This window comes from Heterodontus francisci, chromosome 24, assembly GCF_036365525.1.
Source record: "Heterodontus francisci isolate sHetFra1 chromosome 24, sHetFra1.hap1, whole genome shotgun sequence".
Lineage (NCBI taxonomy): Eukaryota > Metazoa > Chordata > Chondrichthyes > Heterodontiformes > Heterodontidae > Heterodontus > Heterodontus francisci.
In genome coordinates this window covers 52,998,460-53,021,570 of record NC_090394.1, presented here as the reverse complement: position 1 = coordinate 53,021,570, position 23,111 = coordinate 52,998,460, and the positions used below count along the sequence as shown (strand labels likewise).

The following is a 23,111-nucleotide window of genomic DNA, read 5'->3' as shown; positions in this document are numbered from 1 at the left end:
GGCGGGGAGAGCATAAAATTGGGTGGGATGCTGATGGGGGACCATGCCGCTTCCGCCAAAGTTCTGAGTTTGGAAGGCCTGTGAACCGCCTTCCTGCTCCGCCACCAATTGAGGCTCTTAACTGGATAGTTAAGGGCCTCTTCCCATCACAGCTGCAATTACCTGTGCGACGGGCAGCCCTGCCACCGCACAGGAAGCACGGCATGATAAATGGTGCGGGCTGCTTCCTGGCTGCGGTGGGGTGCCTCGTTCAAAGGCACTTAGTTATGAGATCACAGGACAACAGTCTTGATTGTACTGTGTCTTTATTGAACTGAACTTGTCATTGCTGCCTGCAGTAAGTGCCTCATGGTAGAGGTCACATGACTACGGCAAGCCAGGAGGCACATTAGTACAATATTGCATTTCTATCCCATCCCTCTTTTCATACAAAAAAAATTTGCATTCATTATCATTTACACTGTGAGTTACCCAAGTTACACACTATGCACACAACTGTTCTCATTAGCAGTTTGTTATTCTCGTCAGTCTCTGCACATGCATTGCACACATAGTCTTTAAATCATGCCGGTCTCTTAAAAGTGCACGTGCACGTTGTTGTTGGCTGTTCATCTGGGTGATTTTCCTTCTCCGGGGAGTGTCGTTCCTGTGTCACTTGTTGACGCAGTAACTATTGTTGTTCAATTTCTGTAGTTGGGGTGCTGTGGACCTCTGGGACTGATGGCTGATCTGTGGTCCATGCAGTGAAGGAACAATTTCTCCAGTTGTGCTTATGTCCCTGTGGTCGTGACATTTATATCTAGGCATTCACTTGCACCGCGTACGATCGAGGTGACAACTGCTCTACACAGGTCCCAAGTTGCCACTTGGGCTGACTCTTGTTGAGAGCGTTGAAGGTTTATACCCTGACTGGCTCTCCAATGCTCAATTCTGGCAATGGTTTGGCAGTTTTGTCAAAATGAAATTAGGTTTTTGCCATTTCATCTTGATTTTATCACTCGCCTGTTATTACATCTGGCTTCAGTAGCATTTTTGCTATTGGAAGAGTAGTTTGAGTGTAGTGTGACATTAGTCTTTGTACTGGACTACTTTACATGCCTTCAATAGGTGTGTTTCTCCACTTGAGGATTGCCTTCTATATATCTGTGCTGGATTTGCTTGCTTTCTTTATGATTCCTTTGGCAATTTTCACTGCCTTTCCATTTGATTGGGGATGGTGTTGAGATGATGTATGGTGTTGAACTTCCCAATCCTCTATGAAGCGGCTGAATTCTTCACTCATGAACGGAGGGCCATTGTTGCTCATCACAATGTCTGGAATGCCGTAATGACCAAAGTGTGCTTTCAGGCATTCTACAATCTCACCGGTAGTCATACGAACAAATGAATTAGGAGCAGGAGTAGGTCGTTGAGGTTAGCTGGTCTATCTCCCAGTAGTCAGAATAGTAGTCTGTGGTGACAAGATAATCATTTCCTGCGAGAGTGAAGAGGTCTACTCCCAGCTTCATCCACGGTCTGTCTGGAATATCATGTGTCATCAGCGGCTCTTTAGCTTGCTTAGCTTGGTACTCGTTACATGCACTGCACTGGCTGATGTGGTCCTTGATTTCATTTACTCATGTTTGTCCAATAGAGCACTTCTCTTGCCTTCCTCAGACTCAACTCAATTCCTTGGTAACTTGTATGGATGTGCTTTAGCAACCCCTCCCCTCAACTCCTTAAGGATAATGATTCTATTTCCTTTGTACAAGATGCCATCTTGGGCTGTCAGTTCATCTCTGTATGCCCAATACGCTTTTATGACCACAGGAGTGTCCTTGATGCTTTCAGATCATCCTTTGATCACTACTTCTTGCAACGCTTGGAGAGTTGCATCTTGGTGGGTAGTTTGCTTGATTTGAGCAAGGCACTTGTCAGTCAGATTCAATGCCTTTGCTGGGTTGATGACTTCCAGAGCATGTTGAGCTGCAGCTTCAGGTAGGATCGGGAAGATTTCGCACACTGTCGTAGCATCCTCTACTTTCTTCATAGGGAGTGCTGCTGTCGACAGCATGTCAGTGATAAAGGCCTGCTACCCGATGGGACCTGACAACGTGTTGGGTTCGGGTCGGATCGGGTCACTCTTCCGGTTCCGGCTTTCGGGCTCGGGCCAGGTTAGGCTGGGTCCGGGTCGGACCGGGTCCGGATTGGACACACACAGCAAGAATTGCAGGTAAGGGTTAAAAGTGAAAAACCTACCTGAGTTGGGAGTCCAGGACGTCAAAGAAGGAAGCTCTGAGTCTGTGCAGTGAGCGAGTGAGCGTCTCTATGACATCATCACCCTCATGCTGCAGCTTCCTGAAGATTGGGAGTCACAAGGTAGGTAAAGGGAACATTCCGGTGGTCAGGTCAGGTTGGCTCGGGCTCGGGTTGGGTTGGGCGTGGGAAACATTGGACGGACTCGGGTCAGTTCAGACTCAGGTCCGATGTGGTCCTGTCGGGTTCGGGTCGGGTTTTGTTCCCCTGACCTGAGCAAGCCTTCAGTCAGCGATGTACACTTGTATCCCTTGCTTATATGTCATGTCCAGATGATATCTCTAACCAGAGTAACATTCTTTGCAGATGCTTTGGAGCAGATAGTAGCGGCTTGAGGAAAATGCTTTGAAGTGACTTGTGGTCGGACTCGACTGTCGTTTTGCCTCTTCTAGGTAGCTTCTGATGAAAATGTTCACAAGCAAAGACAATGGCCAGGAACTCTTTCTCAATCTGAGTGTAGCGTCGTTCGGTTTGCGTTAACAAATGCATCCGGTTGTTCTTGCAGCATTAGGGTTGCTCCAAGTCCTTTCTTGATGGCTTCACACTGCAGGGTGACTTCATCATTTACATCATAGCGTTACAGCACTGGCGATGCCATCGCTAGTTGCTTGATTTTATTGAACACTGCTTCTTGTTCTGTGCCCCAATACCAGTGCATGTCCTTGGCAGGAAGTTGGCGTAATAGTTCACACTCTGATGGCAAATTGGGCAAGAATTTTGCTAAATAGTTGACGAATCCAACAAATCGTTGCACTGCTTTTACATCTGTTGGTCGCAGCATCGCTGCTACCACTCTCACCTTTTTGGAATCCGGGCGAAGACCTTTTGCTGTCAGTACATGACCTATGTACTTGTCTTTGGGTATCTTTAATTACAATTTTTTCTTGTTCAGCTTCATGTTTGTCTGATGAGCTCTGTTTAACAGTCGCACTAGATTTTGTTCGTGGTCAACAATGGCTTCTTCCATTGTGTCTTCACATCCATAAACTAGCAGATTATCCACTATAGCTTCCACTCCGGGAAGATCACTAACTATCTTATGCTGTCTGCGTTGATACTCCTCTGGAGCCGTGGAAATGCCAAATGGCATGTGCACCCATCTGTATCTCCTGAACGGTGTCCAGAATGTAATTAGAAAGCTGCTACTTTCATCCAGCTTCACTTGCTAGTAACCATCCTTCGTATCTAGAGTAGTGAAGATTTTTTGCCTTTGCATGTTGTGGTAAAATTCCTTCAATGGTTGGCATGGGGTACTGAGATCTCTTCGGAGCTTTATTTAGATCCTTTGAGTCGATGCATACTCTCAGCTTTCCAGGTTTTGTCACTGCTACCATGGTGCTAATCCATTCTGTAGGAGCTGTCACTTTCTTGATTACTCCCTTCTTTTCCAGCTCTTCTATTTTATCTTTCAGGCTGCCCTTGTCCTCGGCAGATATTGAATTGGTCTTACCCTCTCATGTTCTTCTAGGTGATATTCTCCAGGAAGACATCCTAAACCTGTAAATACATCATTGTACTCCTCTAGGATCTGTTCTGCAATCAATGGTTTAGTGTGCTGCGACACGTTGTAAATCTCTTTTTGCACATTGAAGGTTACTTGTCCAAGCTTTAGCCTTGCTTCAGCTGTGATGAGTGGTTTTTGCTTGCCATTTATGATCTGGATCTCCAGATTTTGGTTCTTGTCATTGCATTGGACCCTCAGAGTAATTTGTCCTCTCGGCACTAGTACGGTGCCATCATATAGCCTCAACCTTACTTTCAAGAGCTTCATTTTTGGATCACCATGTTGAGCCATTTTGCACAGGTCTGTGAAGATAATGATGTTGCATGATGCACCGGTGTCTATCTGATACTTTATGTTGACTTGCTATTCTCCTTCTATGGTCATCATTTCAACAGTCACAAACCATTTATCACCTATTGACCTAACTGAACCAACCTGTAGTATGGTGTACAGTGATTCGTCAGAATTTTCGGCTGATATATCTCCAGTGGCCATCTGTACCTGCTTGTTGTGCTTCCTTCTAGCCAAACACTTGTGTGCAAAATGATTCGGCTTCTGGCAGTGAAAACACTGCTTTCCCCGAGCTGGACACACCTTCTTTTCCTTTGTGTGATGTCCTCCACTGTATTTGCATCCTGCCCTTTTTCCATGATCTTTCTGCCCTTTCGGCAGAATGTCTATCAGCATAATGCAAGGCCTGGTCTGTTCTGCCATGAATATGCTCCTGCTGCTGATTTACAAGCTCAGCGCTTCTGCACATGTCGATGGCTTTCCTGAGAGTGTTTGTCCTCTCTCAGTAGACGCGCTCTCACTACAGGATCTCTTATGTCTAATACAATCCTTTCTTTAATTAGATCATCTTTTAGTTGCGCAAATTCACAGCATTCTGAGAGCTGTGTTAATGCAGTCACATATTGATCAATGGACTCTTTCACCTTCTGCCCTAATATTGAACACATACCGTTCATAAGTTACGTTCACTTGGGGTTCAAAGCGTGCCTTCAAGGCTTTCAAAATTTCTGCTGTCTGTTTTGTTTGTTCTTCGAAGAGATTTAGAGTGGAATACATTTTGTAACAGTCCCTCTCCAACAGTGATAAAAGTGTAGCTACTCGTAGCTGCTCTGGTTTGTTAATTAAATCTGATGCAATTTCCTAATCTTGCCATTGCGAGTGGAAAAACTGCCAGTTCTGCTTCATAGCACCTTTTATTTTGACCAGCACTGGGAGAGGAAAATTTGCAGCCATTGTGGTATACCCAGTAGTTTCATTTGTGGCCTGCTTCTTTGTTCCTTTCTTGTGGCTTTCAGCAGCTTTTAGCAGCTCTGAACATTCCTGTGTTCCTCTTTTAGTAGATGTGCTTCTATACAGCTCTTCAACACTCAGTCTCAGCCCCACTCTGACACCATGTTACGAGCTCACAGGACAATAGTCTTGCTTGTACTGTGTTTTTATTGAACTTAACTTGTCATGGTTGCCTGCGGTAAGTGCCTCATGGTAGAGGTCACATGACTATGGCACGCCAGGAGACACATGAGTACAGTATTGCATTTCTATCCCAAACACCTACCTTAAGCCTGGTTCCAGTGCCGCTCCTCCGTGTCTGATCACTACAGCTACAGCAGCAGTCACCAACTCCACAGTGGCGCTGCAGCTGCAGGCCTCTGGCCAGTAGCTTTACAAGGCTGGACTTCCAGCAACAGGGTCCCAAATCCTATGGAAGGCCCACCGCTGTCCAGTTAAGTGCCTGATTGGCCCTAAATTCGGTGGGCCTTCAGTAGAAGAGAGGGCGCAGGGATCTCAGCATTGGTTTCCTCCGACGTCAAAACTCCCGCTACTAGCATAAAATTCCCCACAGTGATTTTTCTGCATACTAATTTGTTCGCAATGAAACATGGGAGAATAGGCAGAAAAAAATCTGTCCCTTGTTCCGAAAGTGGAGTCTAATAAGTCTAGCAGCACAGCTTTAAGAAAGATAGCAAATGGTTTCTCCTATCTGTGTACCTGCTGTGTAGTGCGCTGTTCATATAGACTTGTAGCTGTAACAATATACAAGTGAACATAAATGAGCAGAATTTGTGGTGCCTAGCATATTCACCCACAAATACATGAGATTAAGACCTATATTGAAGCTTGTGACATAGGGTAGCGTACAGCTCCTGCTACACCAGCACTGTGAGGTAGAAAAGTCTGGTGACCTGTTGACAGTGTACATTGGGCACAGGGGCTCTGTTGCCAGTTTACCATTACTCCTGTGCCTGTACTACTGGCACATGGGAGTGGAATCTTTACCTTTATACATTTTAATTCTTGCATTACTGCTAGTAGATCTCCTGTGGTGCTGCTTAGGTGTGTCAGAACAGTGTTTTCTTAATTATCTGTCTCTGCTGTATTTGTATTGGTTCTTTTCAGCATCACTTTATACTTTGTTCTGCTTCTCAGTCTCTCTATCTTCTGATCTGCTTCTCTCTATGTGATATTATTCTGTCTGTTGCTTTTATTTTGGGCAGAATGTCACAGGCAGGGTTTAAGCTAAGCACTTAGAATGTATTTAAAGATTGCCCATCTTCTTTGCTGCTGCCTGTCACAATCTTTGACCCATGATCATTTCTGTGCCACATCTCTATGAGTTGTATTTCTATTTCAACCTGTGCCTCCCTTATTACCCCTTCTCTCCCCTTCCTTCCATCCCATGCCCTGACTCCCATCATGATCACTACGCTATACCCTTCCCATTATCCCCAGTCCCTTTCTGCTTGTCCCCCTGTCTCTCCCAATGGCCCGGGCTGCTTTTCTCAGCAGATCTTTATTCCCCTGTGCTCTCTTGTCATTTGGCTTCATGGCACCCCTCTCCAAAAGTTTTTTAAAAAACCTGAGCTGGGAAAGTGATTTTTAATATTCAGAAAGCACTTGAAGTGCTTATACTGAATATTCTTTTAGATTTAGCATTTTTGACTTATATGATATTTCATTTCTTTCAATAGTTTTATACTAGTCAGAGAATTCAACCTATAATCAAATATTATGGTTACCCTGATGAGATAAAACACCTGGGTATGAATACAGATGGAAAGGAACATCTAACTACACACAAAGAAACCTTTTATCAAAAGGAACTTATACCAGTAAGTTTTAGAACTTGATTAATACAGAAATGGTTGTTTATCTAATATGTATTTCACCATTTGAAATCACCTTTTGGGCTCTGTTTCACATTTATTGTTAATTGGATTTGTCTTTTAATTATATTTTTAAATAAATGTGTTAATTTCTGTATAAACTCTGTTTTATTAATTCTACTTTTTGATTCATGCCAAAATATTAGTAGAAATGCTATAAACTCTAGCCCGTATAAATGCACTGTACAATCTTAAACTTCATTGTTAATTTAAATATATGGAGCAATACATTCCAAAATTAATTTACTGAGCATTATACATCTGTTCCTCTCATAATCCATTTAATTAAAACTCTTGCATCTTCAAGCACTACCTATCTGCACCAATTGACTTTGTGTGTCAAATGTTTGTTGTGCTTTTTGTGCCAATTCTTTCCCATTATAATTTCCTATGTCCACATTGGTGTTTTGCACGATGGCCACTTGGTAGCTTTGTGCCCATCTTCATGCGACCTCTCAAAAAAATGTCATTGTCTCTATCATTAATATTGTTTTATCTTCCTGTATGTTTAGGCTTTAAGTCTTGGGTTTATTTTCTCTTTTTTAACTGCACTTGATTCCCTGTGAGCATTGCCATGGGAGATCATTTAAATTCCATTCTCTAATTCAGAATATAACTCTGCTATCCCTTTCTGTGAGCCACACAGTGCATTTATTTTATTATAACAATGCTGTAAGGAATTGCTGTATCCTTCTACAGCTCAGTTATACTTAACAAATCCAGAAAATTAATAAGCAAATCTTTAAATAGAACTATCTATTTGGTGGGAAGAAGAGTTATTCTTAGAAACATAGGTTTCATAATTTTCTATATTTCTTTACTTTTTTCATTAAAAGGTTCAAAATTGCTATAAAAGCAGGACACAAATAGGGAAATCCTACATCTGGGAATCATAATCTTAGAATTCTGGTTAAATCTTAGATACTGGTTAAATGAAACCGGGCGAAAAAATAACAGAAATGATTGTGAGGATGTTTAAGACACTGCCCCAGTGGGCCATGGATACAAAGCCAGATAAGGTTTTTAAAGGTAGATAACTAACCTGCTTAGGAAGTAAGGTTGTTAAAGGATTTTTTAAAAAAAGGTTAAAGGCATAAAGCAGACTTGATTGGCCAAATTGTGTATTCCTGTTCCTATGTGAGTCACCCAGAGAAGGGAAATAAGATGAACCTTGTGGTCACAGGTTTTGTGGTACAGCAGTGCAGGCAGGGTTTTTAAAATTTACTTGATGTATTTGCAGGGTGCTCCTGGGTAGAACAGTTAGTTTTTCATTTGTTTTCTCTTTTAATTTTTGATGTTTTCAATATAATCTCCAATTTCAAAGTTTTTCATCTAGTAATTACTATTAGGTTTTATTGGTTGAACCCAATGTTAGGCTTAATTTAAAATATATCTTTTACACATTTCTTTAAGATTTATTTTGCTAATTTTGTTAGTTCAGACAATTATTAAGATTTGTTTTACTTCTAAAAGCGCAGCATTCTGAACAAAGCAGTTGCTGAAAATCGAATGAAAGGTACATGGGGCTTAACAATGAAGGAAATAACCAACCCTACAAGTTGCAGTCAAAGTTACTCCACTTCTTATTCTTCAATGCATGATATCCGATACCGGCATCCAACCTGTGCTAATATTCCTGAATTTCATCCAAAGAGGTACGCTCACAACATCATTACTGGTATGTATGTGCTCTCTTCTGATTTGTATCTTTAAGATTAAGATTTAATAACTACCTGGACAAATAAAATTCCAATTGAAATATGAGCGTAGCAATTACTGTTTGAGATATTAGTATGATCGTGTAATTTTAGTGGAGATACTAACTTGTTTGAAATAAACAATTAACATTTCTCAAAGCAACAAACAAAACACTGTTATAAGAATGCATTATGTGTTCATACATTACTATATATTAATACATTAATAATACATTTCTAGATGTTTTTATATACCTAAATTACATTGTTTTTAATGATGAGGATTTTTCATGAAAACATCAGGTATTCCAAATTTACTCCTTTGAGTAACTGTTAAGATTTTTTTTAACAAATTAGGTTGTTTTGTAAGATTGACATTAAACCATAATACTGTCCTTTACTCCTGATCAGCAAGCAATGTTGGTATTTATGATGTATGCATACCACATAGAACCATAGAAGTTTACAGCACAGAAGGGAAGCCATTTGGCCCATCAGCAGTAATTTTAACTCCGCCAGACGGGAAAGCAGCCACAAATTCTTTAAAAAGGGAAGTAGAAAGTTGTTTGAAAAAGAGAAATGTTAAAGAAATATGAGGTGTGAACATGAGTGGGATGAATCTAAGTGGCTTATGTAGAAAAACACTAATGGGCTGAATGGCCTGTTTTTGTGTTGGAATATTCTATGATTCTGTGATTTCTGACTAAGGTTTTCTATTTTTTCTCGGGATACCACATTTTTTGGCCATTCCTTGTTCTCTTGAACCATTGCTGTCCTTGTGCTGATGGTGCTCCCTTGACAGTGTTAGCTAGTGAATTCCAGAATATTGACGCAGTAACCACGAAGGAACAGCAAAATATACGTCCAAGTTAGGATGGTAGTAAGTTGGAGTGGATGGCATTCTCACAAAGTTGCTGCGTTGTCTTTTGGTAGCTCATGAATGATGGAGGTGATCTTAAAGTAGCTTGATGAGTTACTGCAGTGCAGAATGCAGGTACTGAGTTTACATGCTGCAACCATTCTGCCAGTAATGCTGGGGATGAATATTGCTGGGCCACCAATCAAGCAAGTTGCTCTGTACTGGATGGTGCTGAGCTTCTTGATGTTGTGCCTGCATCCATCCAGGCAAGTAATTGTTCTATCACACTCTAGATTTGAGCTTTGTAGATGGTGGAGAAGCTTTCAGAGGTCGTAAAATGAGCCACTAATCTGCACATCTCTTATATTCATGGTCAAAATGCTGCAGATGCTGGAAATCTGAAATAAAAACAGAAAATGCTGGAAATACTCAGCAGGTCTGGCAACATCAACCTGAAACGTTAACTCTGTTTGTCTCTCCACAAATGCTTCCAGATCAGCATCTTCTGTTTTTATTCTTGTATTCATGGTGTTGCTTTGGCTGGTCTAGTTAAACTTCTCGTCACTAATGACTCCCAAAATTTTGGTAGTAGGAGACCCGATGAAAGTGAAAGTCAAGAGGAGATGCTTGGGCTTTCTCTAGTTTGAGAAGCTCACTAACTTGTATTTATGTGGCACAAATGTTACTTGCCACTTGCCAGCCCACGCCTGGATATCTTCCAGGACCTGGTATAGGCTGGCAAGGGCTGCTTCATTATCATAGAAGTTGTGAATGGAGTTGAAGACTAGAAGCTTCAGCAAACAGTCCCACTGTTGTTATTATGATAGAGGAAAGGTCATTGATTAAGCAGCTGAAAGACGCTTCCCTGAGGAACTCCTGATTAACTGCTGATAACCAAAGCCATCTTCTTTTGTATTAGCTTTAACTCCAGCCACTGGAGATTTTTTGTTCTTTGAGCCACATTGACCACAATGGCTAGGGCTCCTTGGAGCCATACGCGGTGGAATACTCCTCACCTGCACTCTGCCATTCAGCTCTTTCATTCATGTCTACATCAAAGCTGTGATGATGCCTGGAATCTAGTGGTTTCTCAGCATCAGTGAGCAGGTTATTCATGTTGCTTGTTTGCACCATTACTGACTTTTTCCATCGCTTTATTGTCTTTGAGAGGAAGCTGATATGGTGGTAATTTATTATGTTTTTGTGGATAGGACTCACCCAGGCACACATTGTCAGTGTCAAAACTATACTAGAACAGCTTGGCTTGGAGAGTGGCTGCCTCTGGAGCATATGTGTTCAGCACTACAGTCGGGATTTTGTCAGGTCTTGTAGCCTTTGTAGTGTCTCAACTGCTTCTTAATGTTGTGTAGAATGAACTGATTGGCTGGATGTTGACATCTATCATGATGGGGACTTTGAGATGAAGTGGGATTGTCCACCTGGTACTAGTAACTGAAGACACTTGCAAACTTGTTTCTAATGCTCACGTACTGAGCTTCACCGTGGTTGATGATGATGATATTCATCAAGCTTCCCATTTCTTTTCATTGCCTGATTGTCCACCACTATTCTCAATTGGATGTGGTAGGGCTACAGAGTTTTGCTCTGATCTGCTGATAATGCACTTCTTGGTCCTGTATAAAACCTTCTAATTATGGCATGCAGGCATCTCTCTTTGCTAGATATGTACTTTATGCCTGATGTTGTTCCTGGCACGTTCTTCTATATTCCACATTGAAGCAGGGTTTTCTCCAGTTGTGCTGTTGATTGTGGAGTGAGGCTATGAGCTTATGGGTTATGATGGGATACAATTTCTTTGCTGCTGGTAGTCCACAGCAAGTTATGTGAGTTGAACAATATTATGTAAGTTAATCTCATTAAAAGTAGAGATATCTTAGCAAATATAACACTGACCTTGAAGACTTGCTTTGTGAGGAATTAAAATACAGCAGCTTACCACTCCACTAGGTGTCACTAGGCGTGAAACAGGGCTGTGTTCTCGCACCCACACTGGGATTTTCTTCTCCCTGCTGCTTTCACATGCGTTCAAGTCCTCTGAAGAAGGAATTTTCCTCCACACAAGATCAGGGGGCAGGTTGTTCAACCTTGCCCGTCTAAGAGCGAAGTCCAAAGTACGGAAAGTCCTCATCAGGGAACTCCTCTTTGCTGACGATGCTGCTTTAACATCTCACACTGAAGAGTGCCTGCAGAGTCTCATCGATAGGTTTGCGGCTGCCTGCAATGAATTTGGCCTAACCATCAGCCTCAAGAAAACGAACATCATGGGGCAGGATGTCAGAAATGCTCCATCCATCAATATTGGTGACCACGCTCTGGAAGTGGTTCAAGAGTTCACCTGCCTAGGCTCAACTATCACCAGTAACCTGTCTCTAGATGCAGAAATCAACAAGCGCATGGGAAAGGCTTCCACTGCTATGTCCAGACTGGCCAAGAGAGTGTGGGAAAATGGCGCACTGACACGGAACTCAAAAGTCCGAATGTATCAGGCCTGTGTCCTCAGTACCTTGCTCTATGGCAGCGAGGCCTGGACAACGTATGTCAGCCAAGAGCCACGTCTCAATTCATTCCATCTTCGCTGCCTCCGGAGAATACTTGGCATCAGGTGGCAGGACTGTATCTCCAATGCAGAAGTCCTCGAGGCGGCCAACATCCCCAGCTTGTACACATAACTGAGTCAGCGGCGCTTGAGATGGCTTGGCCATGTGAGCCGCATGGAAGATGGCAGGATCCCCAAAGACACATTGTACAGCGAGCTCGCCACTGGCATCAGACCCACAGGCCGTCCATGTCTCCGCTTTAAAGACGTCTGCAAACGCGACATGAAATCCTGTGACATTGATCACAAGTCGTGGGAGTCAGTTGCCAGCGTTCGCCAGAGCTGGCGGGCAGCCATAAAGACGGGGTTAAAGTGTGGCGAGTCGAAGAGACTTAGTAGTTGGCAGGAAAAAAGACAGAGGCGCAAGGGGAGAGCCAACTCTGTAACAGCCCCGACAAACAAATTTCTCTGCAGCACCTGTGGAAGAGCCTGTCACTCTAGAATTGGCCTTTATAGCCACTCCAGGCGCTGCTTCACAAACCACTGACCACCTCCAGGCGCTTATCCATTGTCTCTCGAGATAAGGAGGCTAAAGAACAATACAGCAGCTTACCACTCCACTAGGTGTCTATCACCATCTTTTCTCAGGATTTGGGTGTCACTGGCAAGGCCAGCATTTATTGCACATCTCTAGTTGTTGGTAGGCCAACTATGTGGCTTGCTAGGCCACTTCAGAGTCAATTTGACTGAAGGTTTCCTTCCCTGAAGAACATTAGTAAACCAGTTGTTTTTACAACAATCTAGCAGCTTCATGGTTACTTTTGCTGATACCAGATTTTTATTTCTAGATGTTCTATCAAATACTCAAACTTCCAGAGTGGAATTTGAACTCATGTTCCCTGGATTATTGACCCAGACCTTTGGGATTACTAGCCCAGTAACATAAACACAACATACCATACCCCCTGCACTAAATCACACAACCTGTTCTCTAACTATGAAAAATATATTTGCGTTAGTTTAATCTGAACTGGCTAGATCTGGCATATGTAGCTTGGGCATCTCGCCTTCTCAATCTCAGAAGTCTGTAGAACAATGGGCTTGTATTTCCTTTTGTTCACAAATATTAGTGACAATATCAGTGTGAGCAAAGTAACTTTTTTTACCAGAAATGAGAGGATATAGCCATCAGGAAAGACTGAACAGCCTTCTGTGGAAAAAGAGAAGGCTGGGAGGTGACCTGGTAGAGGCCTTTAAAATTATGAAAGGGTTCAATAGGGCAGACATAGATAAAAAAAAATTCACTTAACAATGAGTCTGAAACTGAGGGCCATAAATAGTCAGTAATAAATCCAATAATGAATTCAAGAGGAACTTTACTCTGAGAGTGGTTAGAATGTGAACTTGCTACCCACATAGAGTAGTTGAAGTGAATAGTTTAGATCTATTTGAGGAGAAACTGAATTAGGTACTTGAGGGAGAAAGAAATCGAAGGAAATATTGATGGAGTGAAATGAAGTAAGGTGGTAGGAGGTTCAAGTGGAGCATAAGCACTGGCATTGATCTGTTGGGTCGAATGGCCTGTTTTTGTCCTGTAAATTCTATTTAAGTTGGGGAGCAGAGTGGCCACTTAATTTTCACTTCAAATATTTAGCACCTCAGAACTACATCTCTGCTTATAGGACAATGGAACACAAGACAGGATGGAACAAAGCTGAACTGGAGTGGACCACTTTCAGTTTAGATACCTCAGTCAGTATGAATAGGCTATGCTGGACATGGTGGTGGCCCATGCCATAGAGGGAGTGGGTTATATTGAAGGTGCAGGGCTTCCAAATCCAAGGTTACTATCTTTTTTGATATTCTTACTTTAGTCATTGGCTTACATGTTAGAGTAAATCATGATGCCTTACTCTACATATACCCCCTGTTTTCAGGAGGTGGTCCTCTATAACCATTCCAGGAAATGTTCTATTTCTGTTGGCACCCCTGAAGAACAAGCTTCAGGCTCCACTCGGCAACGTCTCAGAGTACTCAGTGATAGTCACTCCATCTATAGCAAAGAATCCGCATTGATATAGTGCATTTCACTTATTCACAATGTCCAAGAGTGCTTCAAAGCCAATGCATTAAAGAATGCATTTAAAGAATGGTCACTCTTGTTTTGTAGAGAAACACAGTAACCAATTTATGTGCATTGTTTTTGGTGGTGTTAGTCGTTGGGTAGCCTGGATACGGGGAGAATTCCCCTCCTGCTCTTTGAATAGTCCCATGGGATATTTTATATCCACCTATATGTTTCGAGGCACAGGACAAGGTTAATATACTTAATGAGTACTTTGCATCAGTGTTCACTAAGGAAGTGGAATCTGACAAAATATCATTAGAAGTGTTCACTTTGGCAGGAAGAATAAAAAAGCAGAGTATTTCTCAAACAGAGAACGAGTGCAGAATTCTGAGGTGCAGAGGGATCTAGGTGTTCTAGTGCATGAGTCACAAAAGGTTAGTATGCAAGTAATAAAGAAGGCTAATGGAATGCTATCCTTTATTACGAGAGGAATTGAAAATAAAAGTAAGGATGTTATACTTTAGTTATACAGTGCATTGGTGAGACCACAACTCGAATACTGTGTGCAGTTTTGGTCTTCTTATTTAAGGAAGGATGTGAATGCATTGGAGGTGGTTCAGAGGAGGTTTACTAGATTGATACCTGGAATGAGTGAGTTGTCTTATGAGGAAAGTTTGGACAGACTGGTCTTGTTTTCACTGGAGTTTAGAAGAGAGAGGAGAGACTTGATTGAAGTAGGGCGGCACAGTGGTGCAGTGGTTAGCACCGCAGCCTCACAGCTCCAGGGACCCGGGTTCGATTCCGGGTACTGCCTGTGTGGAGTTTGCAAGTTCTCCCTGTGTCTGCGTGGGTTTCCTCTGGGTGCTCCGGTTTCCTCCCACAAGCCAAAAGACTTGCAGGTTGGTAGGTAAATTGGCCATTATAAATTGTCACTAGTATAGGTAGGTGGTAGGGAAATATATAGGGACAGGTGGGGATGTCTGGTAGGAATATGGGATTAGTGTAGGGTTAGTATAAATGGGTGGTTGATGTTCGGCACAGACTCGGTGGGCCGAAGGGCCTGTTTCAGTGCTGTATCTCTAATCTATATAAGATCCTGAAAGGTCTTGACAAGGTGAATGTGGAAAGGATGTTTCCTCTTGTGGGTGAGTCCAGAACTAGGGGGCACTGTTTGAAAATTAGGGATCGTCCTTTTAGAACAGAGCCAAGGAGAAATATTTCTCTCAGAGGCTTGTGCAACTTTGGAATTTTCTGCCTCCAAAGGTGGTGGAGGCGGGGTCATTGAATTTTTTAAGGCGGAGGTAGATAGATTCTTGTTAGGCAAGGGAGTCAAAAATTATCGGGGGTAGATGGGAGTGTGGAAATCGAGACAGAAACAAATCAGCCATGATCTTATTAAATGGCGGAGCAGGCTAGACGGGCTGAATGGCCTACTTCTGTTCCTAATTCATATGGTTGTAGGGGTCACAAGTGGAGAGAGCAGAGGCGATGGATAGGGTAAAAATTGAGAGGGTGGAGGTACTAAAAAGACTGGCTATGCTTAAGGTAGATAAGTCACTGGGTCTGGATGGCTTGCATCACAGGTTGCTAAAGGAAGTGGGGATGGAGATAGTGGAAGGGTTTGCCATAATTTTCCAATTTTCCCTGGATATGGGGGAAGTGCCAGAGGATTGGAGAGTGGCAAATGTGACACCGTTATTCAAGAAAGGGTGGAAGGACATTTCTAGCAACTACATAGCTAGATAGTTTAACATCAGTGGTGGGTAAAGTTTTAGAAACAACAATCGGAAAAAAATCAACACACACTTTGAGAGGTTTGAGTTAATTAAAGATAGCCAGTGTGGATTTGTAAAAGGCAGATCATGCTTGACTAATCTAATTGAACTTTTTGATGAAGTAACAGAGAAGGTTGATAAAGGGAATGCGGTGAATGTTGGTTATATGCACTTTAAGAAAGCATTTGAGAAGGTACCATATAAAGGGCTGGTTGACAAAATTGAGGCTCGTGGAATAGGAGCCTGTGTCTAATTGGATAAAAAAATTGACTTAAGGACAGAAAGCAGTGAGTCGTGGTAAAAGGTTGTTTTTCAGACTGGAAGATGGAAGACATTGGTGTTCTCCAAGGATCAGTGCTGGGGCCACTGCTTTTTTTTGCTATATATAAATGAGTTGGATCTCAAAATTTGCCGATGACACCAAACTTGGAGGTGTGGCAAACAGTGAGGATATGAACCGCCTGCAACAGGACATAGATAGGCTAGCAGAATGGGAAGACAAGTGGCAGATGGAATTTAAGTGTGAGGTGATGCATTTTGGCAGAAGGAATAGGGAGAGGCAATATAGACTTAATCGCCAGCTCTAAAGAGTGCAGTAACAGAGGGACCTGGGTGTGCATGTGCATTGATCTTTTGAAGGTGGCAGGACATATTGAGAGTGGTTAGTAAAGCATATGGGAACTTGGGCATGATCAATAGAGGTATTGAATAAAAAAGCAGGGAAGTTTTGTTGAACCTTTCACAAAGCACTGGCTAGACCCCAACTGGAGTACTGCATCCAGTTCTGGTCACCACACTTTAGGAAGGATGTGAGGGTCCTTGAGAGGGTGCAGAGGAGATTTACCAGAATCCCTGGTTCCAGGGATGAGGGATTTTAGTTGCAAGGTTAGGTTGGAAAAACTGGGGTTGGTCTCCTTAAAACAAAAGAGATTGAGGGGAGATTAATAGAAGTATACAAGATTTTGACAGGCTTAAATAAGTTAGACAAGGAAAACTGTTCCCATTAACTAATGGTACAATGACTAGGTTTTGAAGGTTTTGGGCAAGAGATGCAGGGGGAATAGGAGGAAGAACTTTTTTACGCAGAGAGTGGTAATGACCTGGAACTCACTGCCCACAAGGGTGGTGGAAGCGGAGACAATCAATGACTTCAAAAGGAAATTGGATGGGCACTTGAAGGAAATGAATTTGCAGGGCTACGGGGAACGAGCGGGGGAGTGGGACTGATTGGATAGCTCCGAGGAGAGCCGGCATGGACTCGATGTGGCGAATAGCCTTCTTCGGTGCCTTAAACCACTCCATGACTGAATAGGCAGATTGCGCTACTTGGGTAGGGGAGGTACCAGAGTGTGTCTGGAATCACGCCCTAGCAGGGAATCAGTCCATTCAGGAAAGGAGCAGCAGTGGTGAGAAAATTAGTAGTAAAGGACTTCCTGTAACATCTGATCTGAAAGACACCTCCAATTCTAGGTCATCAGCCTTATTATGTGCTTAAGTATGCAGTGTTGGGGCTTGAACCCACACTTTTCTGACTCTAAGGTAGAAGTGCTGCCACTGAGCCAAAGCATCAGCATTCATTTTTTTTAACATCAGGTGATTTAGGCAGTTTGAGGTGGCTATATTGAGTAAAGCACAGAGCACAAGTGAGCAAGAACAGGTGGTGGAAGGAGAGGAGCTCGAACCTGCGGACCAGTTCATATCCTTCCTCAACTGCAAATCCTTGGGATCCAGACCTGATGGAGCTTACTTTTAATAGAAGGATGCTTTAAAGTACCAATCTTTTCTATCGTCATTAGATGTACAAGGTCTGAGGACAAGTGTGGAGGAGTTCATTAAACAAATCTCTGCAGTCATGAATCAGTGTTTATCAGAACTGTAGTCCAGCACATGCCAAGTCAATAACCGTCTGCAGTGAGCCACCTATAATAAGTCCCAAGTTCAGCTGGAGTATGTCTCATGAATTCTCAGACTACTGGGTTTCAGTCTCCTGAGAGGCTATCTTTTATGGTTTCAACAGACTGGAGGAAAAATTGTACAGACTTCACAGCTCTCCTGCACACGTTATTGGGTGTGGTGAGGCAGTGCTCAGCAATAGGGACATAGCTGAAGTAAGCATAGATGAAGCTGCTGCCTCAAGCAAATGCTGCATCTGCCCTCTCCAGCTACCCTTCTCAAATGACAGAACATGTGGCAGAAGTTTTTTTTAATTCATTCATGGGATGTGGGCAACGCTGGCCAGGCCAGCATTTATTGCCCATCCCTAATTGCCCTTGAGAAGGTGGTGGTGAGCTGCCTTCTTGAACCACTGCAGTCCATTTGGGGTAGGTCTACCCACAGTGATGTTAGGAAGGGAATTCCAGGATTTTGACCCAGCGACAGTGAAGGAACGGCGATATAGTTCCAAGTCAGGATGGTGTGTGACTTGGAGGGGAACTGGCAGGTGGTGATGTTCCCATGTATTTGCTGCCCTTGTCCTTCTAGTTGGCAGAGGTCGCGGGTTTGGAAGGTGCTGTCGAAGGAGCCTTGGTGCATTGCTGCAGTGCATCTTGTAGATGGTACACACTGCTGCCACTGTGCGTCGGTGGTGGAGGGAGTGAATGTTTGTAGATGGGGTGCCAATCAAGCGGGCTGCTTTGTCCTGATGGTGTCGAGCTTCTTGAGTGTTGTTGGTGCTGCACCCATCCAGGCAAGTGGAAAGTATTCCATCACACTCCTGATTTGTGTCTTGTAGATGGTGGACAGGCTTTGGGGAGTCAGGAGGTGAGTTGCTCACCTCAGGATTCCTAGCCTCTGACCTGCTCTTGTAGCCACGGTATTTATATGGTTACTCCAGTTCAGTTTCTGGTCAATGGTAGCCCCTAGGATGTTGATAGTGGGGGATTCAGCGATGGTAATGCTGTTGAATGTCAAGGGGTGATGGTTAGATTCTCTCTGGTTGGAGATGGTCATTGCCTGGCACTTGTGTGGCGCGAATGTTACTTGCCACTTATCAGCCCAAGCCTGGATATTGTCCAAGTCGTGCTGTATTTCTACACAGACTGTTTCAGTATCTGAGGAGTCACGAATGGTGCTGAACATTGTGCAATCATCAGCGAACATCCCCACTTCTGACCTTATGATTGAAGGAAGGTCATTGATGAACCATTGATGGTTGGGCCCAGGACACTACCCCGAGGAACTCCTGCAGTGATGTCCTGGAGCTCAGGATTGACTTCCAACAACCACAACCATCTTTCTTTGCGCTAGGTATGACTCCAGCCAGCGGAGGGTTTTCCCCCTGATTCCCATTGACCTCAGTTTTGCTCGGGCTCCTTGATGCCATACTCGGTCAAATGCTGCCTTGATCCCAAGGGCAGTCACTCTCACCTCACCTCTTGAGTTCAGCTCTTTTGTCCATGTTTGAACCAAGGCTGTAATGAGGTCAGGAACTGAGTGGCCCTGGCGGAACCCAAACTGAGCGTCAATTGAGCAGGTTATTGCTAAGCAAGTGCCACTTGATGGCACTGTTGATGACATCACTTTACTGATGATTGAGAGTAGGCTGATGGGGCGGTAATTGGCCGGGTTGGCCTTGTCCTACTTTTTGTGTACAGGACATACCTGGGCAATTTTCCACATTGCAGGGTAGATGCCAGTGTTGTAGCTGTACTGGAACAGCTTGACTAGGGGCACGGCAAGTTCTGGAGCACAGGTCTTCAGTACTATTGCCGGAATATTGTCAGGGCCCATAGCCTTTGCAGTATCCAATGCCTTCAGTCGTTTCTTGATGTCACGCGGAGTGAATCGAATTGGCTGAAGTCTGGCATCTGTGATGCTGGGGACTTCAGGAGGAGGCTGAGATGGATCATCAACTCGGCACTTCTGGCTGAAGATTGTTGCAAATGCTGCAGCCTTATCTTTCGCACTGATGTGCTGAGCTGTCCCATCATTGAGAATGGGGACATTTGTGGAGCCACCTCCTCCAGTTAGTTGTTTAATTGTCTACCATTCACGGCTGGATGTGGCAGGACTGCAGAGCTTAGATCTGATCCGTTGGTTATGGAATCGCTTAGCTCTGTCTATCGCATGCTGCTTATGCAGTTTTGCACACAGATAGTCCTGTGTTGTAGCTTCACCAGGTTGACACCTCATTTTGAGGTATGCCTGGTGCTGCTCCTGGCATGCCCTCCTGGACTCTTCATTGAACCAGGGTTGGTCTCCTGGCTTGATGGTAATGGTAGAGTGGGGGATATGCCAGGCCATGCAGTTACAGATTGTGGTTGTGTACAATTGCGCTGTTGCTGCTGGCCCACAGCGCCTCATGGATGCCCAGTTTTGCATTGCTATATCTGTTCGAAATCTATCCCATTTAGCACGGTGATAGTGCCACACAACACGATGCACGGTATCCTCAATGAAGGCGGGACTTCGTCTCCACAAGGACTGTGCGGTGGACACTCCTACCAATACTGTCATGGACAGAAGCATCTGCGGCAAGCAGATTGGTGAGGACGACGTCAAGTATGTTTTCCCCTCGTGTTGGTTCCCCCACCACCTGCTGCAGACCCAGTCTAGCAGCTATGTCCTTTAGGACGGCCAGCTCGGTCAGTAGTGGTGCTACCGAGCCACTCTTGGTGATGGACATTGAAGTCCCCCACCCAGAGTATATTTTGTGCCCTTGCCACCCTCAGTGCTTCCTCCAAGTGGTGTTCAACATGGAGGAGAACTGAGTCATCAGCTGAGGGAGGGTGGTAGGTGTTAATCAGTAGGAGGTTACCTTGCCCATGTTTGACCTGATGCCATGAGACTTCATGGGGTCCAGAGTCGATGTTGAGGACTCCCAGGACAACTCCCTCCCTACTATATACCACTGTCCCGCCACCTCTGGTGGGTCTGTCCTGCCGGTGGGACAGGACATACCCGGGGATAGTGATGGCAGTGTCTGGGACATTGTCTGTCAGGTGTGATTCCGTGAGTATGACTATGTCAGGCTGTTGCTTGACTAGTCTGTGGGACAGCTCTCCCAACTTTGGCACAAGCCCCCAGATGTTAGTAAAGAGGACTTTGCAGGGTTGTCAGGGCTGGGTTTGCTGTTGTTTCTGGTGCCTAAGTCAATGCCGGGTGGTCCATCCAGTTTCAATCCTTTCTATTGACTTCGTAGCGGTTAGGTACAACTGAGTGGCTTGCTAGGCCATTTCAGAGGGCATGTAAGAGTTAACCACATTTCTGTGGGTCTGGAGTCACATGTAGGCCAGACCAGGTAAGGACAGCAGATTTCCTTCCCTAAAGGACATTAGTGAACCAGTTGGGTTTTTACAACAATCGACAATGGTTTCATGGCCAGCATTAGACTAGCTTTTTAATTCCAGATTTATTAATTAAATTCAAATTTCACTTTCTGCTGTGGTGGGATTCGAACCCATGTCCCCAGAGAAATACCCTGGGTCTCTGGGTTACTAGTCCAGTGATAATACCCACTACGCCACCGCCTACCCCTAAGTGTGCAGGGTAGGACAGTCACTGAAGCAGTTAATGTGGTGGGAACATTTGCAGGTATTTTGTGATCTAGCACAAGGAAGCAGAAACACAGTCACACATACTGGGCGGCACAGTGGTGCAGTATTAGCACCGCAGCCTCCCAGCTCCAGCGACCCAGGTTCGATTCTGGGTACTGCCTGTGCGGAGTTTGCAAGTTCTCCCTGTGACCACATGGGTTTTCACCGGGTGCTCTGGTTTCCTCCCACAGCCAAAGACTTGCAGGTTGATAGGTAAATTGGCCATTATAAATTGCCCTTAGTATCGGTGGGGATGTGGTAAGAATGTAGGATTAGTATAAATGGATGATCGATGGTTGGCACAGACTCAGTGGGTTGAAGGGCCTGTTTCAGTGCTGTATCTCTAAATACTCAGGAGTCAGGTACTCACTCCTGCAATTGGGTGAATACCAGGACTGAACTTTGGATTAGCTTTTAGAAGTCATAAAATGTACAGGCCCTGAAATTGCACACAGATTCTTCCAGTCTAAAACAGCTAATGAAGCCAGTTGTCTCCGGCAGCAGTCTCCTCCTGAAGTTACAATGGGAGACCAGGAGAATCCCTGTGAAGTTTCAGGGGTATACTGTCATCTTTGGGGCAAGAAACACAAGTACATACACAAATTACTTCAAATTTATTTGATTTTTATTTCCACTGCCTCAGGAGGATTTTCTTGAATAGTATAAGTTAATAGAGGAAGAACGTAGTTGAGGTGGTAGACAGGGTGAATTTTACCACTGCGTGGTGCACATGTAGATGAAAGCTAATGCTTTGGGCAGTTCAGCATTTAGCTTAAAGTTTTTGCTGCATGGCTCTTGCTGCTTGTACAGGTGATTCAATAGGAATCTCTTATGGGTCCTTTTTGTCTTGCTTTACTTTTGGCTGTAGTTGAGTGTCCTCCGTCCCCACCAGTTTTATGCTTCCACCTCTTTCCTTGGCAACGTTATGAAGCATGCAGCAAATTATAATGACCTCGAAGACCTTTGTGACCTGTATGATAAAAGGATCCTTGACCTGTCCAGGGAACTGCATTGCTGTTTCAAGATAGCTTTAGTTTTTTGATAATGATTTTCTCACTTTGTTTCAGTCTGAGCTCCTAAGGCTCACCTTATGGCCTACCTGGAAGGTTGCACGATGCAGAATGGGCAGAGATACAACAAAACGGAGGAGTTTTTTTTCATTTCGGTCCCCAGGACCCATTCCAATCCGCTGCCACTGATGATGATGACATCTGGAAAAATTTATACTTTAACAGCACACGTGACTTCTGTTCACAATTTACTTGCATGCTAAACTACTTCAAACTCTTATTAATGGATTTTTAGTACAGATAAAAAAGTCTGACTTAATTTCCCTCATTAAATGCTTTATTGCCATTATTCTTTCTTGTCCATAGGTGAGGAACGGGCTACTGTTCAGCCAACAAACTACAAAAGAAAGTCAGGAGACTGGCTGCAGCAGTATTCGAGGCAACGTGAATGCTTTTATGATCGTTTGTTTCTGTACTCATAATATCCTAGATTAATTATCTTTACAGTTATGATGGAACTTGGCTATAGTTTACTGCATTCATTTAAAAAAATTTTACAACTACTTATCAGATTTTATAATTAACAGATCAAGCTCAAATTGGAAATTTTCTTGCTTAATTTGTAACCAGAATAAT

General features: G+C 43.7%; 1 protein-coding gene across 4 annotated transcripts in view; it reads left to right on the top strand.

Annotated features, from left to right (window-relative positions):
• LOC137383402 (uncharacterized) overlaps positions 1-23,111 on the top strand; it is a 63,152-nt gene that overhangs the window by 35,691 nt on the left and 4,350 nt on the right. For 2 of the 4 annotated variants that reach the window (XM_068056201.1, XM_068056200.1), the window contains exons 3-5: positions 6,781-6,921; positions 8,449-8,653; positions 22,842-22,919. In XM_068056201.1, the coding sequence (XP_067912302.1) occupies positions 6,781-6,921; positions 8,449-8,653; positions 22,842-22,919 (424 nt within the window). Of the gene's footprint in view, positions 1-6,780; positions 6,922-8,448; positions 8,654-22,532; positions 22,928-23,111 lie in introns of those variants that run through there. The other 2 variants (XM_068056203.1, XM_068056202.1) reach the window with 2 other exon arrangements.